This window comes from Brachyhypopomus gauderio, chromosome 11 (genome assembly GCF_052324685.1).
Source record: "Brachyhypopomus gauderio isolate BG-103 chromosome 11, BGAUD_0.2, whole genome shotgun sequence".
NCBI classification, from domain to species: Eukaryota; Metazoa; Chordata; class Actinopteri; order Gymnotiformes; family Hypopomidae; genus Brachyhypopomus; species Brachyhypopomus gauderio.
The window spans coordinates 18,082,312-18,098,536 of record NC_135221.1 but is presented as its reverse complement, the minus strand read 5'-3'; the positions used below and the strand labels follow the sequence as shown (position 1 = coordinate 18,098,536).

Sequence of the window (16,225 nt, the reverse complement as noted above, 5' to 3'; positions counted from 1 at the left end):
CAAGTGCCGAGTCCTAGCCCCCAGTGAGCAAGCCAAGGGCGACAGTGGCAAGGAAAAACTCCCTAGTTTTTTTGCATGAGGAAGAAACCTTGAGAGGAACCAAGACTCAGGGGGGGAACCCATCCTCCTCTGGCCGACACCGGTCACCATGACTACAACAACAATTTAGACAGAAGGAAATATAGAAAAGGAAAAAGATGTAATAATGTCCATCTTGGTGTAGGCATCCGGTTAGGAGGTGGCCGGCCCAGGATGGATCGCTTGTCTCTCCTCATCTCATTATTCCTGAAGCAGGCGGGCAGCCATGTGGAGAAATGAAACAGGGAAAATTAACCCTGTATGAGGACATATATAGGACAGGTGAAATTATAAACATTTCTGGAGTGTGGCAGCAACTCCGGCATTAAGTTAAATTATTACAGCCTAGCTAAAAAAGCCAGAACCAGAAGGTAACATAGACTTGGGGGCATTCTGAGACAATGGCATTCATCCACTGCACTGTCAACAAACTTGAGTGACCACGAGCAGTGACAGGATGACAGCACCAGTGCCCCAGTCTACCATAAAACCCTTCGTCTATGAACCCCTGGATCTGTACCATTATCTAAGGGGGAATATTAATTATCAAATGCTAAACCAAATAGGTGGGTTTTCAACCTAGACTTAAAGATTGAGACTGTGTCAGAGTCCCGGATGTATTTTGGAAGGTTGTTCCAAAGCTGGGGGGCCTTACAAGAAAAGGCTCTTCCCCCTGCTGTTACCCTATTAATTTTTGGAACTAATAAGAGGCCAGCACCCTGTGATCTTAGTGGACGTGGGGGTTCATAATAGGAAATAAGTTCCTGGAGGTAATCAGGAGCAAGCCCATGCAGTGCTTTATAAGTTAATAGAAGAATTTTTAAATCAATACGGAATTTAACTGGGAGCCAATGCAGGGCTGATAGGACTGGTCTGATATGCTGAAATTTTCTAGTTCTGGTCAGAACTCTGGCTGCAGCATTTTGAACTATTTGAAGTTTATTTAGATTCTTATTTGAGCATCCTGACAGTAATGAGTTACAGTAGTCTAATCTGGAGCTAAGAATGGTGTGCACCAATTTTTCTGCATCATGCTGTGATAATGCATTTCTTAACTTGGCAACGTTGTGGAGATGTAGAAAAGCTATCCTAGTAGTATTATCTATGTATTTATCAAATGATAGGTCGGAGTCGAGTATGACGCCTAGGTTTTTGGCTACTGTGCCAGGTGTAATGGGGTAGTCTGCAAGATTAAGCATTAGATCTGGAATTTTCTGTCTTGAGGCCTTAGGGCCCAGGAGGAGAACTTCTGTTTTGTCCTCATTAAGTTGGAGGAAGTTTAGAGACATCCAGCATTTAATATCTCTTACACAGGCCTCAATTTTTCCTAAACTGAGTTTGTCATCAGGTTTGGCTGATATGTAAATTTGAGTGTCATCTGCATAGCAGTGAAAATTGACACTATGTTTGTGTCCAATGGTAGCATATATAATGTAAATAATAGTGGTCCTAAAATGGAGCCTTGCGGGACCCCATATTTAACTTTTGTACATTTGGATGGAATATTATTGAGCTCTACAAACTGATAGCGATTTGTTAAATAAGAGTAAAACCATGAAAGGTCTGTGCCTGAGATTCCAACCCAGCATTCTAACCGCTTTAGCAAGATCCTATGATCAATTGTGTCAAAAGCTGCACTAAGATCAAGAAGCACTAACAGTGATACATAGCCTTGATCTGAAGCAAGGAGGAGATCATTTGTTACTTTGACTAATGCTGTTTCAGTACTGTGATTAGGCCTAAAACCTGATTGGAACTTTTCAAATATGTGATTATTATATAATAGTTATTAATATAATTTTTTTAATTATGTCATATTTCAGTAGTGTGGTTAAAGATACATATGAGATTAGGTTACATTTTTATTAATAATAATAATAATATTAAATTTTATTTACAATGCACTTTATATTTCATTGAAATCTCAAAGTGCTACAGTTTACAAATAAAATTTAGGACATACATAATACAATAATTAAATAATAAAATTAGAACAATAAAAGTCAAGTAATAAAACAGAAATGAAACACTATCAGCAAATATGCAAGTCCTGAGTCCGGTCTCCCATGGTGTGGAGTTTGCTGAACACAGTGTGTGTTTGTTGAACGGAGTAGTCTTGGTGTATTGTGTGGGATGAGGATCTCTTTATGATAGAGTGGGGCGTTATGGTGAAGACAGTGATGAGTGAGCAGACCGAGTTTGTATTGAATCTTGTAGTTGATGGGTAGCCAATGTAATGTTTGCAGGGTTGGTGTGATGTGGTCATATTTGTGTCTCTTCATCAGGATCCTTACAGCACAGTTTTGGATCTGCTTCAACTTCTGTAGATTCTTACTAGAGATCCCAGTGAGGAGGGCATTGCAATGGTCCAACCTAGAGGAGACAAAATATGTCAATCTACAATCAGTACATGTGTGGATTTAAGTTCGTGTCCAATGCAAAGTGTCTCTTGGAGATAAAGACACATTTTAAAATCTGTCCAATCTCCCAATGTTCCAATGTCTACTATTGTCCTTTATCATCTGACCTTTATCAGACAGCCTGCCTTGCAACATCAAGTCATCCTTACACGATCATGATGTTTGAAGTCTAATGATATGCCTGATGGCATTAAATCCTAAAACAAAAATTGAGTACCTCACTTACCATCGCATATAAGTCTCAATTTATCGCTAAACATAACTACATATCTAGTGTAATAATGTTTTTTCTATAATTTTTTTATTTTTTTGTTTAAGCTTGGATTTTACTCAGGCGGTTCCTCTTCGCTTCTACGGGGCCTGAGAAACGTTGCCCCGCGGTGTCATCAGGCCATGTGGTGTGGTGGACGGTTCTAGAAGATTCTGGAGCACCAAGTCGACCGGTGGAGAGATCACAGCTGGTCCAGGATTGAAGAAAAGATCACAGCGGGTCCAGGATTGAAGAAAAGATCACAGCGGGTCCAGGGTTAGATAAAAGATCACAGCGGGTCCAGATTAACTCTGTTTGTTAATCTCGTTAGTCTATACATCACACCGTCTACAGACTGCGCCAAGATGTTGAGTGTGGCGAGGACAGTTTCCAGAACCATCTCTGGCTCCTTGAGCCGCGGTCAAGGTGCCTCCTGCTCGCGGACACAGGTAAACCTACAGCGGGGAGACGTGTGTTTGGACCGGGGCTCCGGTACGGCTCTAACTCTGTAGTTACGGATCTAAACGCCGCTTCCGTTGGCTCAATGTCACGATGCTGGCAGCTAACGCGGCGGTAACGTCCCCGGACACTCGGCCTTCACCCGCCCGCGTTATCACGGGTGTTTTGTAGCGTGTAGTTGGTTAATTTGTTAATACATCCACGTTGTGTGTTGATGGTCCCGGTACTAACGGGTGGTGGGGTCGCTCATTAGCCAGTTGGTTAGCTAGGTCCGCTAGCTACATGTGCTAATGGATCCAACCTGTTTCTATAACGGTAGACGGACACGTTATTTTAGTGCATATCTGATCAGATCTGCGGATATCTTAAATATTTAGCTCTCAAATCTTCATCTGACCATCAACCTTCATTCTGAGTGTGGCGAGTGACTCGGTTAGGTTCCCTGTTAAATCATACTGGTCATCTGTACTGGTGCAGCTGCTGTACTGGAGTTGCACTGGTCAGTTAACTGGCGTTTTCTTTTTTTAAATGAAAATATTTAATCAAACTGGAAACCGTCACTGGCCAGTCAGTAATTAGTTTTACAATTATGTAAGTCAGTTGAAATATGAATTAAATAGTGTGTGGTAACTTAGGACATTGGGGGCTTTAAATGGTTGAAGCATCAGTGTAGTTCATGTTGGCTGCATCCGTGACTACGTACAAGTAGTGAGTCCCGAAATGTTGTAGTTTAGTGATTCAGATTTCTTGTTAAGCAACAAGGTCTAATAGTTGTGGTGTTGTTTTTTTTTCCATCCATGTTTATTCTGTGAAACTGTAAATAGCAGTGATCTTGACATTGTACTTCGTGATTCTTCACCCTCTCTGAGGTCTTCCCTTGTCAGTGTTTTGAGTGGCTCCATGTAGTGGGCATATCAAGTTTTTCCCCAGATTTTCAATTCATGGCAAACAAATACGAAATGTACTACATAATTCACTTATCCTGTTTCCATTAGTCACATGACTCCACGTGAGATCTCCTTTCACAGCCTTGCTGCACATTGAGTTGTGTCATTGTTGGAGGTGGCTGCATATACCATATCTACAATATACACATGTGATGCATATACCGTATCTACAATATGCACATGTGATGCATATACCGTATCTACAACATGCACATGTGATGCATATACCATATCTACAATATGCACATGTGATGCATATACCATATCTACAATATACACATGTGATGCATATACCATATCTACAATATACACATATACAGCAGACTGCTGCCTCCTAATTTGTAGGATAACAGAGTACTGAAAGCATCTTGGTTTAAATAGCCATTGGACCACCAATATTTTGGGATATTTTTACAATCAAGCCTCAAGAGATTCATTAAATTGGTCTTTATATGGGATATTATGAGAAGGGGGAAACTATTGATTAATTTGCTGCCTCTTAGAAAATAAGCCTCAAAAAACTGAAATGCTCATAAATTTCTCTAGGCTTGCTGGAATCGGTTGATGGATAATGCCCTCCGCACTGCAGCCAGACGGGAATATGCGTGAGTATCATACATCAGCCATTTAAAATGCCTGTTAGAATTGCGACAGTGTGTTGTCCTTGGTTTCACTGACTCTGTGTGGTGCTGAATTTGTCTTGCAGTTCAGAGGCGATCAAGGGAGCTGTGATTGGCATTGACCTGGGGACCACAAATTCTTGTGTGGCTGTCATGGAGGGCAAACAGGCAAAGGTCAGATGCTCTGCAGTTTTTTGTTAGTGCTGATTTGAGTGTTGTTAAATGAGATCAGTATTTAATCAAAGCTTTTTGCCATTTACACAAAAACCCTATTAGATAACCTGTGGTGTTTTATCACAAATGTGTCATTGTTGAGTAATTAGCATTTTCGTATGTATTCAGAGACTATTTTGACTTAATGGGAGCTGTAGGCTGCTTAAGTGTCTATAGACATTGCAGTGAAATTAAGATGAGTTATTTGGAACGCCGAGCTTAGACCTCAGGATTATTCAGTGGTAGTTTGATTTAAACTGGTATCAAAGACATTTTGGTTGGACTGAGCATAGTGTCTGTTCTTAAGTGGGACAAGGCTAAGAGCACAGGGTAAATGAGGTGGGTGTGGCATGCTCCCAGGGGCACATGGTCTGAAGGACTGGGGATACAGAACGGTGAAGGTGGTTTTACTCTCAGTAGGAATACAAGTGGTCGAGCATTTAAGTGTACAAATGTTAACAGGAAATCTATCTGAATCCTTAGTCATCTTGAAAAATACTGAAATGTGCTTTTGATTTGACAGTATTTGCTGTCCATGTAGTAAACAACTTTTCTTCATCTGATATCAAATCACCAAAGTCAAACACATGCACACAGGTCATGAATGATCAGCATGAATTTCCTGATGTAAATTCTCAAAAGCACATTTCAATGTCTAACAGTTTTATTTCAAATTTCAAAACTGGCCATAATGTTAGCATTACCATGTTGCTAGAACTGCATCCTTCAACAGGTATTGTGTACTGATGGTGGCACACTTGCATTGCATCTTAAATTCCATTGTTACATTTCACCTGTTTGTTATTCTAGCATACTATGATTTTGTCAGATTTCGGGTGTGAAAAATAATGCTTCAGCATCCATGTCAACATCTGAACGTGCCCAGAAGTGCTTGGTTGATGCAGCCTGTGGTTTTTTTTTTAAATGGCTCTTCCATTACTATAGTCTGTTTAGGATTTTTTAAATAACACTTTCTCCACGTTTTTTCCTATGCAGTTGTGCTATACTGCCATGTGTTCCCTACACTTGGTGCTCTGCAGATTAAGATAAATAGATTTATCAGCAAAGTATAGTAATTTCCAGATAAGCTTGATACAACTAACTACCAATAGAGGGCACCCTGTTTGCTTTATTTTTCTGTTCAGAGACTCCAGACTTGTCTGCCTTCTACCATGCTTCCATTTGTAGTCCATTGAGAAAGTCAAAGCTCCGTGTTGGTTCATGTCCGTCCATTTTGTTTATTTGGTGGCAGTAAGGACACTGTGGGTCTGTGGTTGTAATCCTCTCAGTACACAGTTTTGGTCTTGTGCTAGAAAGTATGCAACCTTATCCCTTCACACAATGAATTCGTTTATACCATCTATTGAAAATTTTAAATAACATTGATAAAACTGTCCAAAATGTTGTAATGCTTGATAATCCCAACAGGTCCTTGAAAATGCAGAGGGAGCCAGGACGACTCCTTCGGTTATCGCCTTCACGGCTGATGGTGAGCGGCTGGTGGGCATGCCAGCCAAAAGGCAGGCTGTCACTAACCCCAACAACACGCTCTACGCCACCAAGAGACTGATTGGGAGGCGCTTTGATGACCCGGAAGTTCAGAAGGACTTGTGAGTTTAACACTTTCACAGTGCATACAGATGGTCTTCACTGAGTGAGTCATTTTGAATGCCAGTTTACAGTCAGTTGTATGTATGTGTGTGTGTGTATATATATATATATATATATATATATATATATATATATATAATAATATTATACACACGCTTGTCCCGATCCGATATTTGGGTCAGATCAGCCGCTGATATTTACAAAAAATGTGTATCTGATCGGCAGGCACGAGAAAATGCCGATCCGGACTCCGATCCAGTTCTTAAAAGTCCGATCCGGGTTTTCGGATCCCATTTAGATAATCCATTCCAGTTTTTGCTGTGTTTTCGCCAGTGAGAGTAAAATTCCGGTCCGCATTTTCCAGCACACTTTCAGCACACGAGCATAACATCTCCCCAATTTAGCTCAGTGGCATCTCCTAACCATTAAGACGGCCATGTAAATTTGAAGTTATCTGTAAAAATGTCAGTTGTGTGGGAATATTTTACCTTAAAGGACAACAAAGAGGTAGAGTGCAACATATGCCACAGTAAAGTCAAGCGTTGTGGTAAAGCTGTAAGAACTTTTAATACAACCAATCTAATCAAGCATAATCAAGAAAACCGAAGACAAAAAGAAAGGTCCTACACAACTAACACTGGCAGAAACTTTTGCGAAGTGTGACAAACTGCCACTTTTTAAAATACAATTTACAATATTATTTGCACTTATGGCTTTTAAAGCCTTGGTTTACTGATGCCATTTCTGTTTATTTATTATTTTGTATATTTTGAGTTTATTAATTGCTAAATAAACAGGTCAGTTTCTCCTTACCAACCATTGTGTATTATTCAAACACACCTAATTCAGCTGTCTACTTGTTATCAAAAGTAAAACGTTTTTCAACATGAGTTTGACAACAAAGTAAATTGGCTAAATAACATTAAACTTTAATACATGCTCGGATAGGCCGGTATCGGTATCTGCAGATATCTGTATCGGATCGGAAGTGTAAATAAGTATCGGTATCGGATCGGAAGTTCAAAAAGCTGGATTGGGACATCCCTAATATATATTACATTCACCGGCCACTTTGAGGTACAGATTTAGGTACACTTTATTAGGTACAGAACAAGGTACTTGGAACACTCCTCAGAGTGTGTGTGTATACGTATACATTGTGTGTGTGTGTGTATGTGTGTGAAAAAGAGGCCACTGGACATTTGGCTCAACTATGGAGAGTAAGACATGTTTCCATAAGTTGACTGACTCTGTCAGTCTGAACTAAAAGGACTGAGGGAATATAGGGTGAAAGGCTGGTCTGCGCTAATGACTGAAGCTCCTTGTGTACATTAAACAGAGGGTAAGCTGCATGATTCTCTGCTTGCAGGAAGAATGTCCCATACAAGATAGTGCGGGCGTCCAACGGTGATGCCTGGATCGAAGCCCATGGCAAGCTCTACTCCCCCAGTCAGGCCGGTGCCTTTGTTCTGATGAAGATGAAAGAGACCGCAGGTAAAAATAGCTTGGGCGCGTGGAGCAAATCTTGTGTATTCTAGGGTTCCTTCTGGTATATCATGGAATTGAAAAAAAATCTGATCTAGGAATGCAAATTCAGGGAATTGTTTATGTCTAGCATCTTTACAATTTAGTAGCTATTCGTCAACATGTGGTGGAGGTTGTGGTTAGTGGGATATTTACATTCCCAGTTCAGTCAGCTTGATTTAACATTTGTTATAGGTCATGGAAATTGAAATAATAACATGAAAACCAGCTTTTTAGTCACTCAAAGTCAGAAAAACAAGGGAGTTTGACCATTGGCTTGAAGTATGGTCACTTATTTCACTCACACACTCCCTCCGTCCTCTAAATCCTCTTATTTTGTTAACCTTGTGTTTCAGAGAGCTACATGGGCCATTCAGTCAAGAATGCAGTAGTAACGGTGCCAGCCTATTTTAACGATTCTCAGAGACAGGTAAATACCCAGTTCCACGTCAAGTTGATCACAGATTTAGAAAATTTATGAAAATTCTTCTTCACTGGGTAGTTGTCATACATGGTACTTGTGGCTGAGTTTGAGGACAAATAAGTACCTATACTTTGTATTGGTAAGACCTACTGAATGTGCTAGAGAGAGCAAGATATTACATGAAATTATAATGAATCACTGATGGCAGTTATGGTCGTTTATTTATTCAGTTATGCATTTGTAACAGGCAACCAAGGATGCGGGCCAAATTGCAGGTTTAAATGTGCTCAGAGTCATCAACGAACCTACAGCAGCCGCCCTGGCATATGGACTTGATAAGACTCAGGACAAGATGTAAGAGCTAGACTCGTCAATTACAGTTCAAGCAACGATGCCTGTTGTGGTAACGATCTGTTCTGTTACCCTTCAACATCTACGTCTTTTTCCGCTCACATTGCAGTATTGCAGTATATGATCTGGGTGGTGGCACTTTTGATATCTCAATCCTGGAGATTCAGAAGGGAGTTTTTGAAGTGAAATCTACCAACGGTGACACGTTCTTGGGGGGAGAAGATTTTGATCAGCACCTGCTTACACATATAGTAAAAGACTTCAAGAGAGAGGTTTGTGTAAATCCTTTTTACTTAAGTACTTTTATTAATGATTGTTAGGCTTTGGACCTTGGCAGAAAAGTATTTCTTTTGGTAAGAGTAAAATGGGTGCATTATGTAGTTTTATTGATGTAATCAATCTGCAGTTATCTGAACACTTGGAATGTGTTTGCTGACTTGAGTGTGTTAACACACCCCAAAGCAGTGCCTGTATCGTTGCGGGTATTCTCTCGCTCGCTTCATTGAGCCTGATATATTTAAGAATGCCCAGATTAAATGGGAAAACGCTCAGTTTGGGTGTTTAGCTTTGTTTTTATACAGTTGCAAGTCATCCTAGATTCCAGAGCAAATATACATGCTTATAAGATGCCTGATTTTAAACAGCTAGCATTTTAGATAGTGATCCTAAATCCAAAAGGTTTGCATTGGCTGCCAAATGAAGATGGCAATGGCTTTAGCCTAGAATTTCTATTGCAAGGGAGTCAATTAATATATATTAAACAATGTGTCATAAATGGATTAAAGTGTGTAGAAACAGCTATGCTCTGATAGGCCTCCCTTGTGATGTTTCCATGTAGATATCGTCAAATGTTAGGTTGACACCGCCCCACTCTATTATTCTTTTTAAATTATTTACTTGGTTATTCACTTTGTTTAATTACAGTGTAGGTGTTTGTGCTGATAAGTTAGACACAGACTTTTTAAACATTCTTCATGCTTCTGGCTTTTCAAGGACATGTTCACATCTACAGTGGCTTTGCAACCACTGCTCTATTCTGCGTGTGTGAATTGACACCTGCCATTGGCCAGAATTGCCCTTGTCGATTAAGTCATCTTTGTGATGAGTTCAGCTTATGTCCTCACCTACACAGTAAATGCTGAATCCAATCTGTTTTCTTCCAGTCTGGTGTCGATCTGACCAAAGACAACATGGCGTTGCAAAGAGTGAGGGAGGCAGCGGAGAAGGCCAAGTGTGAGCTTTCCTCCTCTCTGCAGGTACGTGTCTGCCACCTCTGCACCACGTCTGATCTATAAGAGTGTCTGCCACCTCTGCACCACGTCTGATCTATAAGACACATATTACCATCCTCAGAAAGCTGACACTGCATATAAAGCTCAATGTGCCAAAAGTGACTCATTTATGGAACAGGTCTGTTTAAGTAAAAAGTATATTAAGCATACCAAATGTTGTTTTTACATTATAATCTGTTTTATAATACATTTGTAATAAATATTGGAATGTATTAATGTATTTACTAGAATAGGTAAAGATATCAATGTAGTACACTGTTCCAAAAGAAACAGGAGATTATTACGGATGTCCTTCCATCAGTTGTGCAATTTTGTTTGCTCTTGCCACACAGACCGACATCAATCTGCCTTACCTGACGATGGACAGCTCTGGTCCCAAACACTTGAACATGAAGCTTACCCGTGCCCAGTTTGAGGGCATAGTGGCCGATCTCATCCGCAGGACTATAGCCCCTTGTCAGAAGGCCATGCAAGATGCTGAGGTTTCCAAGAGTGACATTGGAGAAGTGCTACTGGTTGGAGGAATGACTCGTATGCCGAAGGTAAAGTCAGATATGATGCTGCGTTCGTTTTCAGCCCACTTTGCTTGTCTTCATAAAACATTACTGGGAAAGTAAACAGAACATGGAATCAGAATTGTCTATGGAATTCCCTGCATGGAATTCATTTTTTAAATACATTAATTTTGGAGCTTGGTTGTATTTCTGTAGCCCATTCTCATTATAACTATCAGACTTTATTGTGAACTACAATACTGGTAGCATTTGCATTGAGACTATTATGCATTTGGCTAACGAATGACCAGCATTTAATGCTTTTTACATTTATTGACAGTATCATTGTAATACGGTTTAATCTTACCACAGACCTCTCTTCAACCCCCACTACTTAGGTCCAGCAGACTGTGCAGGATCTGTTCGGCCGTGCACCCAGCAAGTCTGTGAATCCAGATGAAGCCGTGGCTATTGGGGCAGCCATTCAGGGAGGGGTTCTAGCTGGAGACGTGACCGACGTGCTCCTGCTGGACGTCACGCCACTGTCTCTGGGCATTGAGACCCTGGGGGGCGTCTTCACCAAGCTCATTAACCGGAATACAACCATTCCTACCAAGAAAAGCCAGGTGGGTGAAGATGTCCTTTCTAGTTTAACATTAATAGGGATTTGGAGAGTGAAGTGATTGCTGGGGTAGGGGTTTCCCCTCCGTTGTGTTGTGGACATTGGTGTTCTTTTAGCTTTGATCAAGAAGCACAAAGTCTTAGTAACTTAGTAGTGCTCATGGCCAATATGCATGTATTTGTTCAGCATAAGCCATTTCCAAAGAAGGTGCTTCAGACATAAACCTTTTAAAGGCTTTGCCATGGCTGCTGTCAGAGAATAAATACTTAACCAGTTGGACACTTGGAGGTTAACTGGTACAACATTTACAACGGTTACAAACTGGTTACTCATACCTCTAATACACAGCCAAGAACATGAACTTTCCATAAGTGGTAACGCAAAGTGTGAAATAATGAGTAATCACTACCACACCTTTTCTCTTTTATATGTGTTGTGCCTAGTATTTACAACAGTGATTTTGAAGATGGCTTGATCCACCGCAATTAAAGATGAAATCTGTTATATCCAGTTTCTTGGCAACTTGAAATAAATGCTGCATTGAGTTCTCTGAGGTATTGATCTGCATAATTGTGTTTCATTTGGACTTTGTTGTTTAGGTGTTCTCCACAGCTGCTGATGGTCAAACTCAAGTAGAAATTAAAGTTTGCCAGGGGGAGCGTGAAATGGCAACAGACAACAAGATTCTAGGACAGTTTACTCTGGTGAGTAACTGTGTCTCAATTCTAAACACAGAATAAATCATAAAAATTGTGGAATGCCAGTATTTTCATCTTTTAGGCAAGGGTGTGGTTGTATTTCTTCACTTTCATGTTTATTTAAAATACTTTGTAAATACTGTTTGTCTTTCTGTTTGTGGTGGTTCTTCCTCATATTGCCCACTGTGCAGTTTCCTATTTCATACCATCAGCGGTTTTCAATTATGACCCATATAAGGTATTTCCAAGAAGCATCTGTCTCCTTCTGAAACCTAAGATGGAGATAAACTCTAGGCTTAATTTTGGTATGTTTAAATCTAGTTTAGAATCTTTTTGTAAGGCAAAAAAAAAAATCTTTCTGCTGCCTTTTTTCTTTAAACAAAAAAGGTCCAATAGGTAACGCTTTTTTACGGGAGAGGGAATGGACTTTTTTTATTTTTTTAGAACCTTGGATCTTAAAAACGAACAGGTATTATTTTGTGAACTAATATGTAGCTTTTAATAGGTTGGCATCCCACCTGCTCCACGCGGCGTACCACAGATTGAGGTCACCTTTGATATCGACGCCAATGGAATCGTGCATGTTTCTGCCAAAGACAAAGGCACTGGGCGCGAACAGCAGAGTAAGAGTGAAGGACTTTGTCATTCTCCTTGAGGGGTTTCCCCTCGGATCAAGTATACAATTGCAGTTGTTTGTCAATCTTTCTGCAGTTGTCATCCAGTCTTCTGGTGGCCTCAGCAAGGATGACATTGAGAACATGATCAAGAACGCGGAGAAGTACGCAGAAGAGGACAGGAGGAGGAAGGTAGGGCAGCGTCCACTTTACTCTGCAGTAAACAGATTCTAGTGAGATTATATAACATTACTTAGTGTTTAAAACTTCAGCTTATCTGTATCAGTGTTATACCACAAATATCACAAATATGTAGTGCTGCCCCCCCCCTATTTTTTTTTTTGGGAGAGTGAGCCAGTATGGCTCTAAAACCAGTATAATAATTAAGAAAATTCAGCATACATTCCAATCTTTGAAAGTGCTTTACATTAAAAAGCAAATGTATTATATTGGCTAATAAAACTGAATAAAAATTAATCACAACCAGGTGTTGGCAAGAGTCCTTAAGTGTAGTTACCATGCCATATGTAATAAAGTTCAAAGCTGCATAAGAAATCTTACAGAACATGAAATCAAAGATCAGAAATGTAACTTCTGCTCCCATGTCTTTCCAGCATGTAACGGATTTAGTCATAGAGTCTTAATAAAGCACCAACTCCTGCAATGGGTTTCTTTTTCTTCTTCTTTTTTTTAAAATACATTTTAATAAAATTTAATGCAATTTTAATGTTTTTAGGAGCGTGTTGAAGCTGTCAATATGGCTGAAGGCATTGTCCATGATACAGAGTCAAAAATGGAGGAGTTCAAGGATCAGCTACCAGCAGAGGAGGTAGGTGGGACGCGCAATGAAATGAGTGCATGCACATCACACAGTGATGTAAGACACCATTTCCTCTGCTTTACTGACTCCAGTGCAATAAGCTGAAGGAAGAGATCGCCAAAGTACGAGAGCTTCTGTCACGAAAGGACACGGAGACTGGTGAAAACATCAAGCAGGCCTCCTCAAGCCTACAGCAGGCGTCTCTGAAGCTCTTTGAGATGGCTTACAAGAAGGTAATATTCAGATTGGCAAAACTGAACAAATTATAAGTTTATGTACTCACACAGATTATGTATGCAACATTTACGTGGAACTATGGAATGCATTATACTTTCAGACATGTGTTAATTAATGTCTCAAATGTGTTAATGATACTTAATACTTGTCATATAATCTCCATCATGGTGGATTGAGAATATAGTTACACAGGGTTGAGCATATTGTTATATAAGGAAAATGCAATGCAGAAATAGTTACACTGCAAAAAATAAAACAGGAACTCTGATCGCATAATCCACCTTGGGGGTTTTTTTTTTCCCCCCTTTTTTCAAGTCAAGTTTTTAATCCCCGTCATGTATGTGGTGTTCCTAGATGGCGTCGGAGAGAGAAGGCAGCAGTGGCAGTTCCAGTGAAACGGAGACGGGAGAGAAAAAGGAAGGACAGCAGTAGAGAATGACTGTTGTGGTTCTCACGGGACTGAAATGCTTAGGAATGTAGACTTGAGCAAGAGTTGCATTCAAGTGATTATCACGTACTGTGTTTTCGCAGTATGGTATACTATTGTCATTTTATTGCAATCCCCCCAATGTTTTCATAATCATCCATTGTAAGTCATTTTCTGTCAATGACTAATTGTGTTGTCTGTGATTTAGTACGTCTCAATACGCCTTCACTATTTACATTTAGCTTTGTATTAAATTTGTAAATGAGTCCATTCACACTTCTAAACTACGAGTGGCTTCATCTACTGGATGCTCCTTTGAGAGGTACTTGCTGGCCATTTTTTTTTCCTTTTTCTTTGAATATTTGTAATATGTGCTGATCATACTGAATTTGAGACTTCTCAAAGGTGTCCTGGGTCCTTGTTAATTAAAACATCTGAATGGAAAAAACACGCTATTCATAAACAAATTATTTACACTTCAGACAAGGGAGATTGAGTACTTCGACATTTTTAGTTGTGGGATTTGAGAGAATTCACAAGAAATGTGTTCTTAAGATGGAGGTAAAGAAATGTACATTGTGTTCTAGCTTTTTCAAGGTCTTGAACGAGTGTGACTGGCGAGAGTGTGAGAGTGCGGTTACCAAACGTTCACTGAAAATATCTTACTGCTTTTTCCTTGTGTCTGCAATTAACGCCCTTCGTTTGGACAGGGAAAAAAAAGCCGTTGCATCTGAAACTTTATCTTCCAACACTGTTTTGAGTGTTTGAAACCGGTGACTCAGAGTTGACGAGCCAGCAAACATTTCATGTGAAAATATTACTCATGTTGCATTCCTTTCCAAATTTAATCAGATGTATTAATCTAATGTAGCATTGCATGTTTTTGTTTTCTCATTTATCTGGATGGGATTCACTATTCCTGCTGATACAAAAGACCCAAATGAGCTACTTAAAGTAAACAAGTACTGTACACTTAATTTGTATTTAAAATGACCAAGAGCAGTCCTCTGAAAAAATGTTTGAGCTATATATAAAGAAGGTGAGAGGTCAGTACTTCTGTCAACACCAAGTGAGGTGATCAGGATGCACATTAAATGTTTTTCCAACTAGAAATTGCGATAATACAGAGTTTCTTTAAAGTTGGTCATATCTTAGACTTTGAAATTTGTCATAACCTGTACAGTGGTGTGGTACAAATTGGCATAAAAGAACAAGAATGTACAAAAATATTCTGAGCACTGTGGTCTTCCCGAACGAGATCTTGCAGGACGAATGACCCAGAAAGCCCGAAAGAGTGGCCTATCCACTTCGGAGTTTGTTCCATGCATATACCTAGCACATAGCTTACCTTGCAGATGAGTTCAAGTCAGGGTGTTCACAATCTGGGACAAGAACAATGCACTATCCACAACGCATTTAGGAAGGTGGATTGTCTTACTGTTTGAACTGAAATTTTACTCAAATTTCAGTAACATGATGTCCTACTTGTGTAAAGTGTGTTAAAGGTGAGCTGGAGTCATGCCTTTGAGTTACTTTGCCAGCTGTAATAATTTTACCTCAGTTTCATTTTCACATTTATTTTTTTAACATTTGTAAATATGTTTGAACAGACCATTCAATAAATAGTTAGGCACATGTGAATTGAATGTTCACGGTTGCAAGGCCAGTCCACTTTGTTTTAGTCTTTAGTCCTGGTAAAGTTTAACAGCAGTAAGATTTCCACTGCCAGCTTGTGTCAGGATTTGTACCATGTTGCATATGCTACAAACTCCTGCCTTATAGGGTTACATTTACCTGCCTTGCAACCAGAGTGTAACACAGAAAAGTAGAATGTTTTAATTTTTCATAAAATAATTCAAAATAAAGTAATACAATCCAAATATAGTATAAAATTAATACATAAGCATTTATTCTTAATGTGTTATAACATCACATAGAATTACAGCTTGCCAATGACGAAATCTGTTTTTGAAAATTTATGAAAATTAAATGTGTTTAACTAGGAGGTTTTGCTTGTGGAAAATGTGTCTTATGAAGCACTCAAAACGAGAAATAATGATATAACTGAGCTCTCAATGGCAAGTTTAGATTACATAAAAAGCTTAACAACGAACATCTTAATTT

General features: G+C 39.5%; 1 protein-coding gene and 1 long non-coding RNA gene across 2 annotated transcripts; one reads left to right on the top strand and one right to left on the bottom strand.

The window, feature by feature from the left end:
- Positions 1 to 2,053: 2,053 nt before the first annotated feature.
- On the bottom strand, positions 2,054 to 2,961 carry LOC143527357 (uncharacterized). Its single transcript, XR_013134088.1, has 3 exons — positions 2,829 to 2,961; positions 2,606 to 2,695; positions 2,054 to 2,451 (listed from the first exon to the last, which is right to left on the bottom strand). It is a non-coding gene; the product is annotated as an uncharacterized LOC143527357 (long non-coding RNA).
- hspa9 (heat shock protein 9) lies at positions 2,920 to 15,930 on the top strand. The gene is made up of 17 exons (XM_077022518.1): positions 2,920 to 3,197; positions 4,701 to 4,759; positions 4,861 to 4,948; positions 6,416 to 6,597; positions 7,968 to 8,092; positions 8,479 to 8,552; positions 8,794 to 8,900; positions 9,007 to 9,169; positions 10,061 to 10,153; positions 10,522 to 10,731; positions 11,082 to 11,309; positions 11,905 to 12,009; positions 12,509 to 12,626; positions 12,715 to 12,809; positions 13,354 to 13,446; positions 13,530 to 13,670; positions 14,029 to 15,930. The coding sequence occupies exons 1-17, from the start codon at positions 3,114 to 3,116 to the stop codon at positions 14,104 to 14,106; spliced, it is 2,043 nt and encodes a 680-aa protein (XP_076878633.1). The 5' UTR covers positions 2,920 to 3,113; the 3' UTR covers positions 14,107 to 15,930.
- Positions 15,931 to 16,225: the final 295 nt, after the last annotated feature.